General features: G+C 44.9%; 1 protein-coding gene across 1 annotated transcript in view; it reads right to left on the bottom strand.

Annotated features, from left to right (window-relative positions):
- Positions 1–17,622, bottom strand: part of LOC132587555 (NAD(P) transhydrogenase, mitochondrial-like) — a 108,238-nt gene that overhangs the window by 6,857 nt on the left and 83,759 nt on the right. Inside the window, exons 17-20 of the mRNA XM_060259844.1 lie at positions 11,442–11,621; positions 9,720–9,879; positions 5,495–5,576; positions 2,147–2,265 (exon numbers count right to left, since the gene is read on the bottom strand). Of these exons, the coding sequence (XP_060115827.1) occupies positions 2,147–2,265; positions 5,495–5,576; positions 9,720–9,879; positions 11,442–11,621 (541 nt within the window). The remainder of the gene's footprint in view (positions 1–2,146; positions 2,266–5,494; positions 5,577–9,719; positions 9,880–11,441; positions 11,622–17,622) is intronic.

Here is a 17,622-nt window from a genome sequence, read left to right as displayed (position 1 = left end):
CTAGTAGTCACCGATGGGCCTCTCTTCCATTAATATGTCTAATCCCTTCAAAGCCGTCTTTCCTTGTGGCCACCCGCAGGTAGGGGCCAATAAGGATTTAGCAGTCTCCCAGAGTGATTGCAGGCCCCTGAAAATCACACCACGCCTCAGCAATGTGTCCAGCATGTGAGTGGATGGCAGGTTATTAAACAGTGCCCTCTGCTTTAGACTTAGCAACTCAGCCTTTGCAAAGTTGATTTTATTTCTCCAGAGACAACAAAAGGCATGGTTCAGAAAACTTTCCCAAAGCTACATCAATATTTGAAACAAACTCTGAATGACAGGAAAGCAACTTGTTAAAAGGTACGTACAATGAAACGCAACTGTGAGCACTATAAGAAGGTTTGCTTTCACTGAAGGAAGGAGGCAATTCCCACGGATTTACGTGGATGCCTGGGGCTTTTGGAATTCTCCATCTCTTTCTCTCTCAGGCATGCCTGCTGCAGCCCTGTACTATTTGTGGAATGGGAGTAAGTTATTTCCTGGTCTGGTCTTATGCCACACTGGAAATGTCTGCAAACCTGGACATTTTGGACTGGGCAGAAGGTGCAATTAGTCATTGTGCCAGTGACAACAGCCCTGGAGGAAGGGCAATGTTGGCACGTGAAGCTGAAGTAATTGTGTATTTTTGTGCCATCCATGTGGTTTCTGCTTACAGGAACAAACAAAAGGGAAAGGACTGCTGTCTTCAGGCCAAGTTTGTAAGATTCCTAAAGGCATCTGGTTGCCCTCTGCTAGAAGCTAGGCCAGATAGATTCTGACCCAGCTTAATTTTTGTTATATTGCAATGGTGATCCCCCGCCATGGTGTCTATGAGTGCTGTGATGCCTGATAACGTGTCCCTGATGGCCACTTGCATCTTCTCCCAAAAATCTCTTCTCTAAGACAAAATGCCCATTCTGGCTTTCCTGAACTTCACTGGAGCAGGAGATGCTTCAGATAGAGTTGCCAGGTCTGTGTTGGAAAATACCTGGAGACTTTGGGGGTGGATCCACAAAAAAGAGGGGCTTGGTAGGGGAGGGGCCTCAGCAGGGCACAAAGCAGCCATTTTCTCCAGGGGGAGTTGATCTCTGCCAGCTGGAGATCAGTTGTGAAAGCAGGAGATCTCCGGGCCTCACCTGGAGGCTGGCAACCCTAGCTTCAGAACAGCCCAGAAGACTGATCCTTCTGCCTGCAGGGAACACCCATCTCAAAACAACTGCCTCCACTGTAGGAAGATGCTTGGCTTGGAACCTCCTGGCAATATGCGGAACCTCAGGACATTTTGTGATCAGTCCTAGCCACCATTGCAGCCATTTTGTGACTGGCCTCCTCCTCTTCAATGGCAGACATTTTATTGTAGCAGCAATCACTTGCTCTCAAACTTCTAAAAGTGCCCACAGGTATGACGCAGGACTGGACCATTTGGAAGCATCCCAGTGGCATAGCAGAACCTTCTAGATCCAACCTATGTAGGGGCTGCTACGCCCCCGGGCCGAGTGAGGGTTCTCCTGTCCTGGAGGTTCCCAACCCGCCGGCCCACATTGGGCCGGTGATGGGAACCTCCCCTGACGTCACCCAGAAGTGACGTCATCGTGCTGGTGATGCTGTGTGCCAGCTGTTTTAGGTGTTTCCAGGAAAACTCTGGTTTTCGGACGCTCTAGCAATTTGAGAGGGGGAAACTCTACGGTACAAGTCCTCCGCTGGAGGCCGCGGGGGACTTGGCAACCTTAAACCTATGTCAGGTATTAATTTCTGCTAAGATTCACACTCCTGACAAAGGACAGGTAAGCATTTCACTGAGAGGGGATCCTTTAGTCATTCCATAAATTGTTGTATATTGTTTTAATATCAAGGTTGCCTTATCTGTGAGCCACACAAAGCTTCGGTCTTATCTAGCTTTAAATCATGGCCTTTAAAAAGTATTACCCTAAACCACAGTATCAGACTTTAAAAAGTATTACCGTAAGCCACAATATCAGCCAAAAATACCACTTGAGACACAGTGATTACACTTTGGCCTAACTAAAGAAGCAGACAATAAAAATCAAAATTCTTGAGATGGTTTGAACAGAAGATAAGCCACGGTTCTTTTCTTTGTTTTTAAACTCCAACTCTCATTCTTTACCTGGGAAATCTTCATTTATCTCATCCATTTCCAACACCACGTCATAAGGCACGCCGGCTTCTGCCAACAGAACATTCAGCTGCCCTGGCATGCGGCCCGCAACCGGATGGATGCCGAACCTGGAAACCAACAGAGGAAAGAATGGCTGCTTTGTATCCAAGACACGATGAACTAATTAAAAAAAAGAACTGATAAATGTCAGCAAGGCTATGCAGGTGGAGGCAGGCCAGTTCTAACGCTCATCTCCCCCTCCCTCCCATGGAAAAGCTGCACTAACAGAATGTGGTAAGGGGGGGGCAGCCAGGGTTCACAAGGAGCTGTTTAACAGGGCGGCAGCACCTACACCTGGAACACATCGTAGGAGTTATTCACTGCAATCCTATGGGGCAGGGATGAGTATGGCGAACAGGGTCCTAACTGCTGGGTTTGAAGCCAGGGACGCAGGAGCATCTGTGTTCCTACATCACGCAGCAAGCCACCAGCACAAAAGGTTTCAGCACTGCTTAGGCAACAAAGGGTTCTTAGGTTCTGAAGATTCAGGAGAAGCAGTACAACAATCTTCAGAAGAGCAAACCTTCCTTGCTATAATCTATGATCGATTCCCTACTAGGCTTCTTCTGCTGTCGGAGCTCCCTCCCCTCCCCACCCCCCCAATGCTTCCATCCGATTTTGCACAAGCTGCTGCAGGGTTGCGACCTGCCCTGCCTCTTTCCCACAGCAAGCAAGAGGTAAGGAAAGAACTTTGCCCACTCAGCCTGGCTTCTTGAGTTCTGGCTTGCAACTCCCAACTTCTGGAGGACCAGCATGAGATCCTGGAAAAGCTGCTGCCAGCAGGCAATACTGACCTTGATGAACCAGTTAAGTATAAGGCAGGTTTGTGTGATACTCGTTCTTTCACATCACTTGCTACCTGGTCCTTTTCCTTCCAAGCCCAGCCCCCATGTTAGTTAGCAGATATGTTCCCCTTAGACAGTTGCTGCCATTGCCCTACACAACCATTTCTCCTGAAAGAACGCAGCTCACAATGATACTAGCTTCAAGGGGGCACCTAGATTAACACAAGAGGTGCCCCATTCAAACTGGCAGAATTAGTTATTTGACACATCTCCATTATTTTAATCTATGTATGCATCCTGTTCTTTGTACCACCACCATTTAACATGACTGGCAATCAGCAACACTATCATCGTAACATACCAGGACCAGTGTTCCCTCTAAGCTGAGTTAGGGTGAGCTAGCTCACAGATGTTTAGCCTCCAGCTCACACATTTTTGTCTTCGCTCAGCAAAGATGGCCCCAGAGCACAATAATTTATGCAGGAGCTCACAACTTTAATAACAGGAGCTCACAGCTTTAATGCCAGTAGCTCACAAAGCAGAATTTTTGCTCACAAGACTTGTAGAGGGAACATTGACCGGGACTATGGTTGTGGAGACCACCAGACTATTGGTGGTCTGGGGAGCATGAGAAGAAAAATACCGTTTGCTCTGGCAAAGGCTGCAGCTGCAGAACAAGGGTGAGTTCACACACACTAAATAATGCACTTTCAAGGCACTTCCCAACTGGAGATTTTTTAAAAAAATTATTTCGTGTGTGTGTGTACGTGCACGTACATGTGTGTTTGTGTGTGCACCTGGAAGTCATAGCAACTTCTGGTGACTGCCCCCAGCTGGAGGATATTTTAGAGAGGAGGCTGAATGAAGCCTGCCCCTGCCTCCTGGCTCTGGTATTCCAAGGAGGTCTCCCATCCAAGGACTTGCCAGAGTCGGCCCTGGTCAGCTTCCATGATCTAATGAGATGAGACTTGCCTGGGCTATCCAGGTCAGGGCCCATCTGTAAATGTCTAAGGTTGCCATCGTATAAAGGTCCATGCCTTCAAAAGTTTCACAATGTGCAGAAATCCCATGGGCACAGTTTCTCCACCCACAATACTTCACTTGCTGATAAAACTGAGAAAAGAACCATCTATGTCCATTACAAATGAGGGTAACTCTATATGTACAGGCCACTCTTGAATCTACCAGGAGAGCTACCCCAGATCTTGACCTCTCCAAAATAAAACTTAACCTATCAGCTATTTTTTTTGGGGGGGGGTTACATAGCTCATCCATTCTGTTCTCACAACCACCCTATGAGGGAGGTTAGGCTGAGAGTATGTGACTGGCCCAGGTCACCTAGCAAGCTTCCATGGCAGAGAGGGGATTTGAACCTGGTTTTCTCAGATTCTGTCTGACACTCTAACCACTATATCACACTACCTCATACTGGACCCTCAGAAACAGCATGGGGGCCAAAGTGGGGGCCTGTAGCCAATGGAAAGGGAGCTTAGGAGTCAATACTTCCCACCAGTGACTGGCCATAACCAGGGCTTCTTTGCCCTGGGGAATGTGGCAGAGTGGAGTTCCGGAACCTCTTTGTGAAAACAAAATTCTCAAACAAATGTCTGAAAGTTCATGAGGGGCACCTGTGTATTTCTCCTCCATTTCCCTCTTGAGCATTCCAGCAGCTATTTTTCCAGAAAGAAAGCCCTGCCATAACAACTAACCTTGGAACTATTTATTTCTCGCCCTGGCTGCAAAAATAGACAAACAAATAAACGAACAAACATTAGAGCCAAGACTGACACCTCAGTTAATAATCTTTTATATGACTAATTGGATTTACTTTAGATGTTTACAATTTTATTGTACACCAATATTTATAACTAATAAGATCTATTATGGCTGAGTTGAATTGTACTCTATTTCTGTAACTTAACATTAATTTGTTCTGGTTGTCTTATCTTATAATGAAGTCTTTTACATGCTGTTTTTAGTTCTGTTTGATTATTTTTATCGCCATGTGCTTGATCTTTTATTGTGACAGCCTTTGGCTATATACAATAAATATTTTTATTTATTCAATTCATTCATCCCCCCCCCCCCACTTTCTGCCCAGTGGGGTCCCAAAGCAGCTTGCATCATTCTCCTGTCTTTTGTTTTTCCTCACAACAACCCTGTGAGGTAGGTCAGGCTGAGAGAGTGTGGCTGGCCCAAGGTCTTCCAGTGAGCTTCCACAGCACAAGTGGGGATTCAAACCTGGGTCTCCTAGGTATAGTCCAATACTTTAACCATGTCACCATGCTGGCTCCCTAAAGCTGAGTACTTCCCCAACCTTTCTTTCTGGGTGGTGTGCACAGCTCTCCCCTCCTTTCCATTTATCTTTACAACAGCCCTGTGAGGTAGGTGACGTTGTCCAAAGGTCACCTAGTGAGCTTCATGGCAGACCAGATGTTTCAGTTTGACTCTCCGCAGTCCTATTATCACACCAAGCCTCATCTCTGCTCCATCGTATGGGGGTAGCACTTGCCTGACTTTCTTTCCTTGTTCATTGAGCATTTTCACCATGTCAGCAATGGGATACTGGGCTTTGGCAGCACAAAGGCCCCAACCTGCAACAATTCAAAGAAATGGTCAGTGATTAAGCCTACACTTCACCCATCCCCAGGTGGTCTTCATCACTAAGCAAAGCTAATTCAAAGAAGGGACCACCAGAAACCACTGTACTTTCTCCCACTGTACTCCCCCCCCCCCGTGGTAGAGCACTATGGGCATCCTTCTGAGGTATGAACAACGATAATGAGGTCAACAATTTTTGATCGGCCTTATCAAAAAATTAATCGAACTACAACTTCAAAAATGGAGGGTGGTGTGGATTTTAATGGGTGGCTGTGAGTTGAAGGCATGTACTTAGCTTTTGTGGATACTTTGTTCTTTATAATTGTTTTAAATAGGAAAGGAAAATGAAAATATTAAACATGAAATTCTCCTTTCCTCCATTTTATCCTTACAACAAGCTGCTGCAACTGTCCCAAGGTACATCACAAGATGTTTCAGTCAATCAATCCATAGATTACTCTTGCCACAACCTTTGTAGCTTTTTTTTTAAACAATGGTGCCATGCCGGTAGTGCGACATCACTTCCAGCATATATCCAGAAGTGATGTCACTTCATCAGCATGATGTTTATGTGATGCTCTAGGATATGGGCAAAACTCCATGGTAACATTCTAAGTGATGTTGCGTCGCTGTAGGTAAAACCAAAGAGTTCTGTACAAACCCTAAATCACTGGGCGTTTTCGCACTCACCTTCAAGTGGTGCGACCACCCTCCTCACGCCGGCGGATCTGCAGGGATTTCGCACCAGAAGCGCCGGCACACCAAAAAGAGCCGGCGACTTCCGTCGCGAAACCAGCTCAAACGTTTTCCTGCTTCTTGGCGGTTTCCGTTTGAGCTGGTTTCGCGACGGAAGTCGCCGGCTCTTTTGGGTGCGCCGGCGCTTCTGGTGCGAAATCCCTGCAGATCCGCCGGCGTGAGGAGGGTGGTCGCACCACTTGAAGGTCAGTGCGAAAACGCCCACTGAATCAACATCAAGCCAGTGAAGTGACATCAGTTCCAGATATTTGCCAGAAATGACATCACTCTATCAACTCAGCACCATTTCCCTCATCCCCACGCCCTCTGATGCCAACCAACCAACATCATCTGTTCAAAGTTGTTTGTTTCTAATTTGTTCCAGCTTCTCCCAACAGTGTTATTCCTGTGTTTGGTTGCAAAGCAGAGAGCCAATGAGAAGCCACAATATGGCTGACTCCTCCCTGGCCAACCTGGGGACCCACACAAGCAGATATTTAGTTTGAAAGAAAATATTTCTGATCCCAACATTATTTGGGCAATTGGCCAAATATTAACACAGTCTTTCATATCCACATTGTGTTTCTGGGCGAAGTTGTGCCCAGAGCAGCTGCCACATCACCTCAAACCTAGACACATTACTGTGCCACAGTACATCACCACCCTGGGCATCCTAAGTTGGGTGGAAAGGTAATTAAAATATTATCTCTCTAGCATGTTTTTATCTCACCCTTCCTTCAAGAAGCTCAGAACATTTAAAGGTAAAAGTAGAGTAATTCTCTGTGCAAGCACCAATCGTTTCCGACTCTGGAGTGACGCTGTTTTCACATTTTCATGGCAGACTTTTTTACGGGGTGGTTTGCCACTGCCTTCCTCAGTCATTTACACCTTACCCCCAGCAAGCTAAGTACTCATTTTACCGACCTCGGAAGGCCTCATTTGGAATACTGTGTACAATTCTGGTCTCCGTACCTCAAAAAGAATATTATAGCATTGGAAAAAGTCCAGAAAAGGGCAACTAGAATGATTAAAGGTTTGGAACACTTTCCCTATGAAGAAAGGTTAAAACGCTTGGGGCTCTTTAGCTTGGAGAAACGTCGACTGCTGCGTGACTTGATAGAGGTTTACAAGATTATGCATGGGATGGAGAAAGTAGAGAAAGAAGTACTTTTCTCCCTTTCTCCCAATACAAGAACTCATGGGCATTCAATGAAATTGCTGAGCAGTAGGGTTAGAGCAGATAAAAGGAAGTACTTCTTCACCCAAAGGGTGATTAACATGTGGAATTCACTGCTACAGGAGGTGGCAGTGGCTACAAGCATAGACAGCTTCAAGAGGGGAATGGATAAGCATATGGAGGAGAGACCCATCAGTGGCTTTTAGCCACAACTTATTATTGGAACTCTCTGTCTGGGGCAAGTGATGCTCTATATTCTTGGTACTTGGGGGGGGGGCAAAGTGGAAGAGCTTCTAGCTCCACTTTGATGGCACTTGGGGGCGTTTTTTGGCCACTGTATGACACAGAGTGTTGGACTGGATGGGCTATTGGCCTGATCCAACATGGCTTCTCTTATGTTGTTATGATGGAAGGCTGAGTCAACCATGAGCCAGCTACCTGAACCCAGCTTCTAACAGGATCGAACTCAGGTCATGAGCAGAGCTTGCATTGCAGTACTGCAGCTTTACCACGCTGCACCACGGGGCTCTTAACATTTGTTTGGTTGTAAATAAATTTTGCTGGTCCACCGTGGTCCTCAAACAAGCAATTAATCTAACAAACTGTTTCACAATTATCTGCATAGCTCAACATATGCCACAACAAAGGAAATTAAGACAGACATGTCTTAATGACTAAGAAATAAATATACCAACACAAGCTATCACCAAAAAGCCTCAGAACTGCTTAGAAAGAACCAGGGGATCACCCCCCATTGGTTCTGTTCTATTCAGAACACTCTCTTTAGTTCCAGGACAGCCCCCACCACACACGCTTCACCACAGGAGAGGAATCTTAAGTATCATGACCAACAGGAAATATTTGAGAGCTATAAGCAAGGAAAGCCAAATTTTCCGAGTGTGTCTGAAAGACATGTCTGAAGTATTAAATTTTCTCTCTTAACCTGTACAATCCCTCCTCCAAGTTATATTTGGCATTAGAATGAACTTTAGCATGTTTCCTTTTCTCTGTATTGCACCTTACTTCAGACACCCCAAGGAAAAAGAACCATCTTTCTCACTTGAAAGAGATGCGCGCAGCTTTCCCTTTAAGCAGCAGGTACACCACTTAAGTCAATATTATATTTTATCTTCCAAATCCCAAGAAAAGACAGGTCAGTTCAAATGTCCATGCCAAAGACACTTTGCCCAGGGAACCAGTGGGTCAGACTGACCACTCAAGTTCTGTGAGCAATACTTCCAAGAGACATTTCTGTGGAGGTCAAGTTCCCTCATCGTTGCCGAGAGGGAATTGTTTGATATCTCTTTTGCTATGAATTCAAATTCATCAAATATGATATGTTTTTGTGGTTTGTTATAAGAGGGCGGGAGGAATGCTCAACTAGAGAATTCCAAAACTACTTTGACATGGCATGTTGTGGTCATAAAACATAGCTGAGAAAAGGACACTTCCTTCTTTAACCACAAAGTTTAAAAATAGACAGCAAGTGCTATGCAGCATTTTGGGTTTTGTTAGGCTATTGCTATCTCAGCAATCACTAGTAAAAGTACAATAAAAGAATGATGAATTCATTTAGACCTGAATCTCTGAGATAAAAGGTAGAGCATAATGTATATGCATGCCAGGTGAGTTCTATCTCAGTGCTCACTTAGCAATTGCCAATTTAAACCCACTGAAAACAACATGTTTAAGTATGCCTGGTTTTCTGTAGCATATGAAAGATATGATGTTTATTTTATTTATTTAAAATATACACTCTCCAGGTCCTGAGGCAAATTAGTTACATTTGTGGTCTACTTGGATCGCAAAGTTCCTTGTTACTTGAAAACTTTTGCTGTTTTTAAAAAGTTGGTCCAGTAAACACTGGTGCTATTTTTTCTCTTATCGTTTATGAGCATCAAACTGGCAACATGGTTGTACAACCAACTTAAAAAAAAAAATTTACTTCATGCAAAGCGTAACAATTACATACTTAAATCAAATTTCGGCTGCCAAAACTCAAATAAAGGCTTTCAGCCAATCATAAATGGCTGTCTCCCATCCCTCAAGCAAACCATTTCACTTAACTTATTGGCCAGACTTTCGCTATCAAACATTTGACAGTCGATTTTTCAGAAGATTTCCAATTTTGCAGCCAATACTAAAATAGCAAAGCATAGCCTGAACTTGAGTGATGTTGGCTACTTAGCCCATGGGCATAATAAAAAAAAACTTTCACTCTTACCGGGGGTAATTATGATCGAATTAGCTTCTCTGATCATATCAATAGCTTGATCAATTCCAATTTCAGTGTGCGTGCCAACTATTTCCATGGGCTTTCCACCTGCTGTGGATGAAGTACCATATCCACCCAAAATGACATTGGGCAAAGATCGGTTCATGGCCTTGGTAGGAAATAAACATGAATTGGCAAAAAAAGGTCAAAAGTGCACTGGAAACCATCCTACCCCTCGCCCCAAAGCATGCATCTTAGATAATTTCCTCCTGCCTTATTATTCAAGGATATGATCCAACAAACACTGGTGTTATGAAACTGTCATTTGTTTTTGTTTGGTTTGTGAGGGATTCCCTCACCATTTCCACTTCAATTAATGGGGGCTGGAGGCATACCTGCTGCATTCTAGAAGGTTCATCTTAACAAGGCTCTAAGGCCAATACCGTAATAGACTGGGAAGTTTTAAACTTATTTCTGTCTTGAAAACAAGGACATTCTACTTGGCTTTTAGCACACACATGCTGAGTAGAAGGTTCAAGGAGAAACTCTTTGGTTCTTCTGCCTCATACATCTTGTCTCATCAAGAAGCTATTTATTTAGCACATTTTTATCTTGCCCTTCTCCCAAAGAGCTCAGGGTGGCGTTCATAGAACCTTAAATATGCGTACCACCTTGAGTTCCATTGGGGAAAAGAAAAGAAATCTGAAATCAGATGAGGTTGAGAAAGATTGACTTGCCCAAAGTCTCTGTCAGGTACAAGTTCGACAATAATTTGTCTCAAAGTTGTAGGTCAGAAATTATCTATTGATTTTTCCTAATAGTGTTGTCATTGCTGATGAATAGTCAATTATCCAATATATATTCATATACCCATAACTACATTGTTTTATGTGTTCATATATGTACCTGCTGTGGAGTGTTGTGAACAAAAATTCTACTTTGTGAGCTACTGTCTTTAAAGCTGTGAGCAAGCGATTTGGCTACTGCATAAATTATTTTGCTCTGGGGCCATCCTTCCTGAGCGAAGACAAAAATGTGTGAGCCTGAGGCTAAAAAACTGTGAGCTAGTTCATACTAACTCAGTTTAGAGGGAACACTGCCTATATCCTATATTTGGACTGCAAATTTTGTTTTAGGACAATCTGGCAAGGTCAGTAGCTTTGCGTACACATGCTACAAGTATTTGCTATATGTGTCTTCATTAAAGTTTCTTCCGCAATTACTCAAGAAGTATTGTGATAGATTCTGGGCAAAACCTTGCAGTCTCTCAGTAAGTGTCCTGGCAAGCAGAGATTTCTGAGTCACCTTGGTCATAGTCAAACACTGTAACCAAGACATCACAAAATATACTCTGAATTTTTTTATCCATTAGAACTAACCAGCATGTTCAAATTATTATCATATATAATATGATAATAATTATGCATTGTGAACATTATGCCAAAGGATGCCACCATATTTCAAAGTTTACCTTTGTTTTTAAGAAGTCCTACCCATAGATTCCAAAGTCTCTGGCACTGCAACCTTTGTTGAACTGAAGAAAGTTTGGGACTGGAAAATGCCTGGATGGCAGATCTCCTGGGAACCTTAAATATGCCTATCACCTTGAGGGAAGGGAAGGGAAGGGAAGGGAAGGCAGGAAGGAAGGAACTAGGAAAGCCATACAACACAGCCCATAGCTCTACCACTGAGAGAGCCCGTGAGGCCCACCATGCATATTATTTGGCTTACCACACACATGATGTATGATAGGATAGCTCCAGAAGAACCAATCAAGGCACCCACAATAGTCATTAGATTGTTGTCAAGAAGAAAACCTTCTGCACACAAAGCCCATCCGGAGTAACTGTTGAGCACAGTGATCACCACGGGCATATCTGCTCCACCAATCGCTGCAGTCAGGGTTACTCCCTGACAATTTGTACACATAAAAAGGGGGGGGGGGATCAAATGAGTTTAATGGATACGTAATTTTTTTAAAAAAATGTTAACATGAACAGGGACGGAAACAAACAAACATCAGAACAGAAACAGAAAAAGATGGGAACTGCAAACAGCTGCAACTTAAAATTGAAAACTGTCCTTTATAATTTTGCTCTAAAAATGCCAATAAAGACGTTGTTATATATCTGCAGCTGTACGGTAAAAGCCCTCATATACCTTGCACTGGCAACAGGACTGAGAACCAGTTCAGTTCAACCTCAGAAGAAGGACTGCAGATAACCACCATGGGCAAAGATTCCCCAGGGATTACATCACCCTACCTAGATTCAACCCAAATATGTCATTAAACCGAGCATGCAGTTTCCTCAGTTTCCTAGGCCCGGGGGTGATTGTGGCCATAAAGCGTTGTCCCCCAGTCTCCCCTTTCATTGGCCTTTCTCAGAAATGCCTACAAACACTGTACCCAGGGCTGGCCCTAAACTGACTGGCACCCTAGGCAAGGGTAACTTCTGGCACACACACACACCCTGTCTGCACTGTCACCAATTCACATGGGGGGCACCCAATTTGGTTCCCCCAAAGAGCCGGTGTCCTAGGCCATTGCCTAGGGCTGCCAATCCCAGTTGGGAGCCCCCCCCCCTTTCAGAAAGGAAATGTCTGCTGGGCACTCCATTATTCCCTATGGAGACTGATTCCCATAGGGTATAATGGAGAATTGATCCATGGGCTCAAGGGGGAGGTGTTTTTTGAGGTAGAAGTACCAAATTTTCATAGCATCCAGTGCTTCTCCCCAAAATACCCTCCAAGTTTCAAAAAGATTGGCTCCAGGGATCCAATTCTAGGAGCCCCAAAAGAAGGTGCCCCTATCCTTCATTATTTACACTGGAGGAAAGGCATTTAAAAGACGTGCAGTCTCCTGAAATGTGATGGACAGAACTCCCTTTGGAGTTCAGTTATGCTTGTCACAAACTTGTTCCTGGCTCCACCCCTAAAGTCCCCAGATTGGACTTGGCAACACTACAGTCAACTAGTTTGCCTAGTGGCAGGGCCAGCCCTGACTGTGCCCCCTGCCACCCCCACCCCCCCGGATGAACTTTCTCACATTACAGCAAGCCAGCCAACATGGCCAAGCCTCCATTGATTTTAATGGCACTCCATGCTGAAACAGCTCTCCAGTTTCTAGCATCTCTGCTAGATTACTGAAACTGTCCCGCAGAACCACAAAGTTGAGAGCAACCAAAAAGCCACCTAGTACAGCTTGAATTTTAAAGCCATCTTCTGCCCATCTCCAGCTCAGCACTGGGAAATTCCTGAAGATTTGGGGGGTGTAACCTGCAGAGGTTGGGGCTTGGAAAAGGAAGGGACCTCAGCAGGGCATAATGCCCTAGAGTCTACCCTCCAAAGCAGTCGTTTCCTCCAGGGAAACAGATCTCTGTCATCTGGATATCAGTTGTAATTCTGGGAGATCTCCAGGCCCTATCTGGAGGCTGGCAACCCTACCTCCCAGTCTTGGCACCGATAACTAGATCTTTTGGCAATAACAGGATTTGAAAAGCTGTTGATATTTGTTCTTGGTTTTGTTGGAGTTTTTTTTAATATATAAACCCACCTTTCATTTGCAGCAAACAGCAGTCTAGAAATGTTAAAAGCAGACAGACAAATAATGAGCAACGGCTGTTGCCTTCCTGGCAAGCTTCTGTAAGCTTCCTGGCCAGTGCAGGAATCCACGCTGAACAAGATCGACCTCTGGTCTGATTCTGCAGGGATCATGCACTCAGCCTTCATACGTCCTGAAATATTTTCTGGGCTTCTCTCTCCTGGGAAAAATGCTTCTTCTTCACATTTGCTCTCACTCTACCCCCACCCCCACCCCAGTTTGTCGCTATTGCCATAGCTCTTCCTCATAGTTTCGGCACTAACAAATGGAAGTTATATATGTATGTGTTACATGTTAAAAAGTAAATTAGGTGGACAAGAACATCACTAGGAAATCCATGTCCTTTTGTTTTACCTAGACTTGTAGCAAGAGCAACTAACAGGCAACTTTTATTACCTTTTATTGGTTTTCCACACAAATGCTATCCAGACCAAATGGTCTTCCAATTTATTACACTATTTTTGCCATTTCATCCTAACTTTGTATCAGTTTACACTCTTAACCCACCAGCTATATGTATTTCTGCTCACTGTACCCCATTCCCTCATCTGAAGAAATACGCATGCATACAAAAGCTTACATTCTGAATGAACTTAGTTAGTCTTAAAGGTGTTACTTGACACCTATTTTGTTCCAAATGGAAGCCTTCACTCTCTTTAATTTAATTTTTAGATTTATATTCCGCCCTATCAGTTCAGTTCAGTTTGCTTTATTACGGTCCATGACCAAATACACAGCACAATGCAGGCCAACAAGTGGGCACAGGGCGGCTTACAGCGTTCTCCTTTAATGCTGGTGCCCTACCTAAAGTCCCTTATCTACTCCATAAGCATGTGTCATGCTGCTCCTTGTGCCTGGAATTCTCTTGCCATTGAGTCCACTAATCCTCTAGCCAGTCTTCAGGTGGGATCTCCCACTTTCACAACTGATCTCCAGCTGGCAGAGATCAGCTCCCCTGGAGAAAATGGCTGATTTGAAGGATGGACTCTATGGCATTGTACCCTGCTGAGGCCCCTCCCTTCCCCAAACCCCGCCCTCTCCCAGATCCACCCCCAAAGCCTCCAGGTATTTTCCAAAACAGACCTGGCAACCCTATTCACAACTACTACAGCAGCCTCATCCCTTCTTTCCAATTAACTAGGGTTGCCAGGTCTGTGTTGGAAAATACCTGGAGACTTTGGGGTGGATCCAGGAGAGGGTGGGGTTTGGGAAGGGGAAGACCCTCAGCATGGTGCGATGCCATAGAGTCCATCTTTCCAAGCGGCCATTTTCTCCAGGGGAGCTGATCTCTCCCAGCTGAAGGTCAGTTGTGAAAGTGGGTAATCTCCAGGCCCCACCTGGAGGCTTGCAATCCCACTTGAATTAAACCCCCCCCACACACACACACACACTCTTTCCAATACGGTCTTATTCCCAGTCAGATCTTTGACAGCAAAGCTTCTCAGACAGGCCTGCTTGACTGATAATTTTTTTAACTGGATGGTGGTGGTTGGAAGTGCCATCAAGTCAACAGTTGACTAATGGCAACCGAATAGATGCTTCAAGGCGAGAGACATTGAGAGATGGTTTGCCATTGCCTACCTCCATGTAACAACCCTGGACTTCCTTAGGGGTCTCCCATCCAAGTCCTAACCATGGGTGACCCTGTTTAGCTTTTGGGATCTGACAAAATCAGGCCAGGAAAACATGGGGTAAAGGTTGATGGGAATTTAGCCAGAGGAACTTCTGCTCGCAAGGATGAGCACTCGGGTCTTGTGGAACTGTTTTGGAAATGAGGTCCTATGATGTCTGAAGAGGAACTCGTGCAAGCTGTATAAACAGCTGAAGCCAGAGTATACATGCAAACACATTCTGCTCCTAACTTCCCTTTTGAAACGATGATCCTCACATACAGTGCTTCCACTCAAGAACTAGTGAGTCAAAGTCTCTGCTGAGTCTCATCCTTCCCCTCCCATTTTACTTCTGAGACTGGACTATCTTATTAAGGGCCAGATAACATGTGACACTCAGCTGGATGTAGTTTGTCCCCAGCTTTTTTGTTGTTTGACAGAATACAGCAGTGGAAGCCACAAATTAAAAAGAATGGGTACAGAGGTTCTTCATCCTTTTCTCTCATGAATGCTATTTGCTCACTAAACCCCCATCCTTTTTTTGTCTTGCAGTGGGAAAGGTACAGGTACCTGAACATCAATGTGTCTTTACTGACATAAGTGGAGACTCAGGGATCTTTGCAACTTGCAAGGAATGAGCCCCCCAAAACAAAGCTTCTCCATGCCAGTTCATAGTTCTCTCTCTCTCTCTCTCTCTCTCTCCTTCCCTCCCTCCCTCTAGTTCATAGTCTTGCATTACATAAAACGTCGGAATGATTAAACCAATAGCTTATTTTACTACATTGCCCACAGCTAAAAAGTTTTGGAACCCTGCATATGTGGTTTGTGGGATCCTGCAGGGGTTCCGCTGGATTTGTTATGGAATTTCAATAGAGCTACACAAATATTTTGAAGGAGGCTTTGCAGAGCCTTCGGAACCGAGTCAGTTTTAGCCCCTTCAGCTCCATCTTGCTGTTGTTCAGGAGACGCTGGATGTATACGGCCTTCTTTGAAATTCAATTAGGTGACACTGCTTTTGCTGGTGGTCCAGTAAAAGGTATTGCTTTACCTATTTTATATTTCATATACACAACAGGTAAAACGAGATGGTTTATTGGGCCCACCAACAACACAAGCTCTTTTTTTCTCCCTCCTCAGGGTCAGAGTCAGGGCAGAGTCACCATCTATCCTCGATTATCATATTTGTGTGCAACAATCAGAATATATTGTTACTTTTTTGTTTATCTACTAATTTATATCTGCCTGAACCTAAATGGCCTAGGCTGTCTCTCCTGGCAACTGGCAGGGGACAGAGGGGGCCTTACGAAGAGAAAGTCCTAGGCCTCGTTGCCAGTGTCACATAGGAAATGACATTATCACACCAATAACATCCAAACAACACTCTGGTATTTGGACAAAAACTCCATGGTGAAACTGGCTTCTACCATAGAGTTTTTTGTCCAAATACCAGAGTGCCACTTGGATGTTGCTGGTGTGATAATGTAATTTCCTATGCGACACTGGCAATGAGGCCTCAGTGTGATGACATCACTTCCTGTGTGATGCTGGCAATGAGGCATAGGCTTTCCCCCAGTAAGTTCACCCCATGGCCGGCCAGCTGATTGGCCACTGGGGGTAGGCCTGGCAGCAGGAGACCCCCTCTTTCACTGGGGTGGGGGCGGGTTCTGTCAACCATGGGCTAGCCTGATGTTGTCAGATCTCAGAAGCTAAGAAGTTTTTATAACTTGGTTTTTATAGTTTACTGCAGCCCCATGGTGCAGAGTGGTAAAGCTCCAGTATTGTAGTTCTGTGCACGGCCTGATTTCTATTCCTGCGGAAGCTGGGTTCAGATAGCCGGCTCAAGGTTGACTCAGCCATCCATCCTTCCGAGGTCGGTCAAATGAGTACCCAGCTTGCTGGAGGGAAAGTGTAGATGACTGGGGAAGGCAATGGCAAACCACCCCGTAAAAAGTCTGCCATGAAAACGTCATGATGCGATGTCACCCCAGAGTCAGAAACGACTGGTGCTTGCACAGGGGACTACTTTTACCTTTTTACCTTTTATAGTTTGGATTTCTCTACCTTAAGGAGTCTCAAAGCAGCTCGCAATTGCCTTCCCTTCTTCTCCCCACAACAGATGCCTTTTGAGACAGGTGGGGCTGAGAGAGTTCTGAGAGACTGGCCCAGCAGGCTTTATGTGGAGGAGTTGGGAATCAAACCTGGTTCTCCAGATTAGAATCTACCTTTCTTAACTACTACACCACACTCTAACCCAAACACCACCAAGTAGGGTTGACCCCACTTAGTACTTAGATAAGAGACCACTAAGGAAGTCCAGGGTTGCTACGTGGATGCAAGTCTTCCTTCTAAACACTGACCAGGGCCCACCCTGCTCCACTTCCAAGATCGATGAGGGTGAGCTAGCCTGACTATCCAGGTCAGGGGTGACGACACTTACTACCACCATATTTATACCTGTCCTTCCAGGTCTAACAGACCCTCAAGGTCTGCCAGTGTTCCATTATTTCACAACTCCAGCTGGCAAAAGCACATTCAGGCAAAGGAAATCTGAACTGGAGGATGAAAAGCCAATCAATTCAAAGAGCTGGCTTGATAAAGATTCTTTGCTAAGCTCCCCTGACCTGCCAAAAAGTAGCACCAGGCCATCCTAACAAAGTCTGGACATGGAAAGTGTGTTCTCCAGTTCCAGCTCAAGGTTGCT

Source organism: Heteronotia binoei, chromosome 19, assembly GCF_032191835.1.
Source record: "Heteronotia binoei isolate CCM8104 ecotype False Entrance Well chromosome 19, APGP_CSIRO_Hbin_v1, whole genome shotgun sequence".
NCBI lineage: Eukaryota > Metazoa > Chordata > Lepidosauria > Squamata > Gekkonidae > Heteronotia > Heteronotia binoei.
The sequence above is the reverse complement of the archived record's forward strand: the minus strand, read 5'-3'. Positions and strand labels throughout refer to the sequence as shown.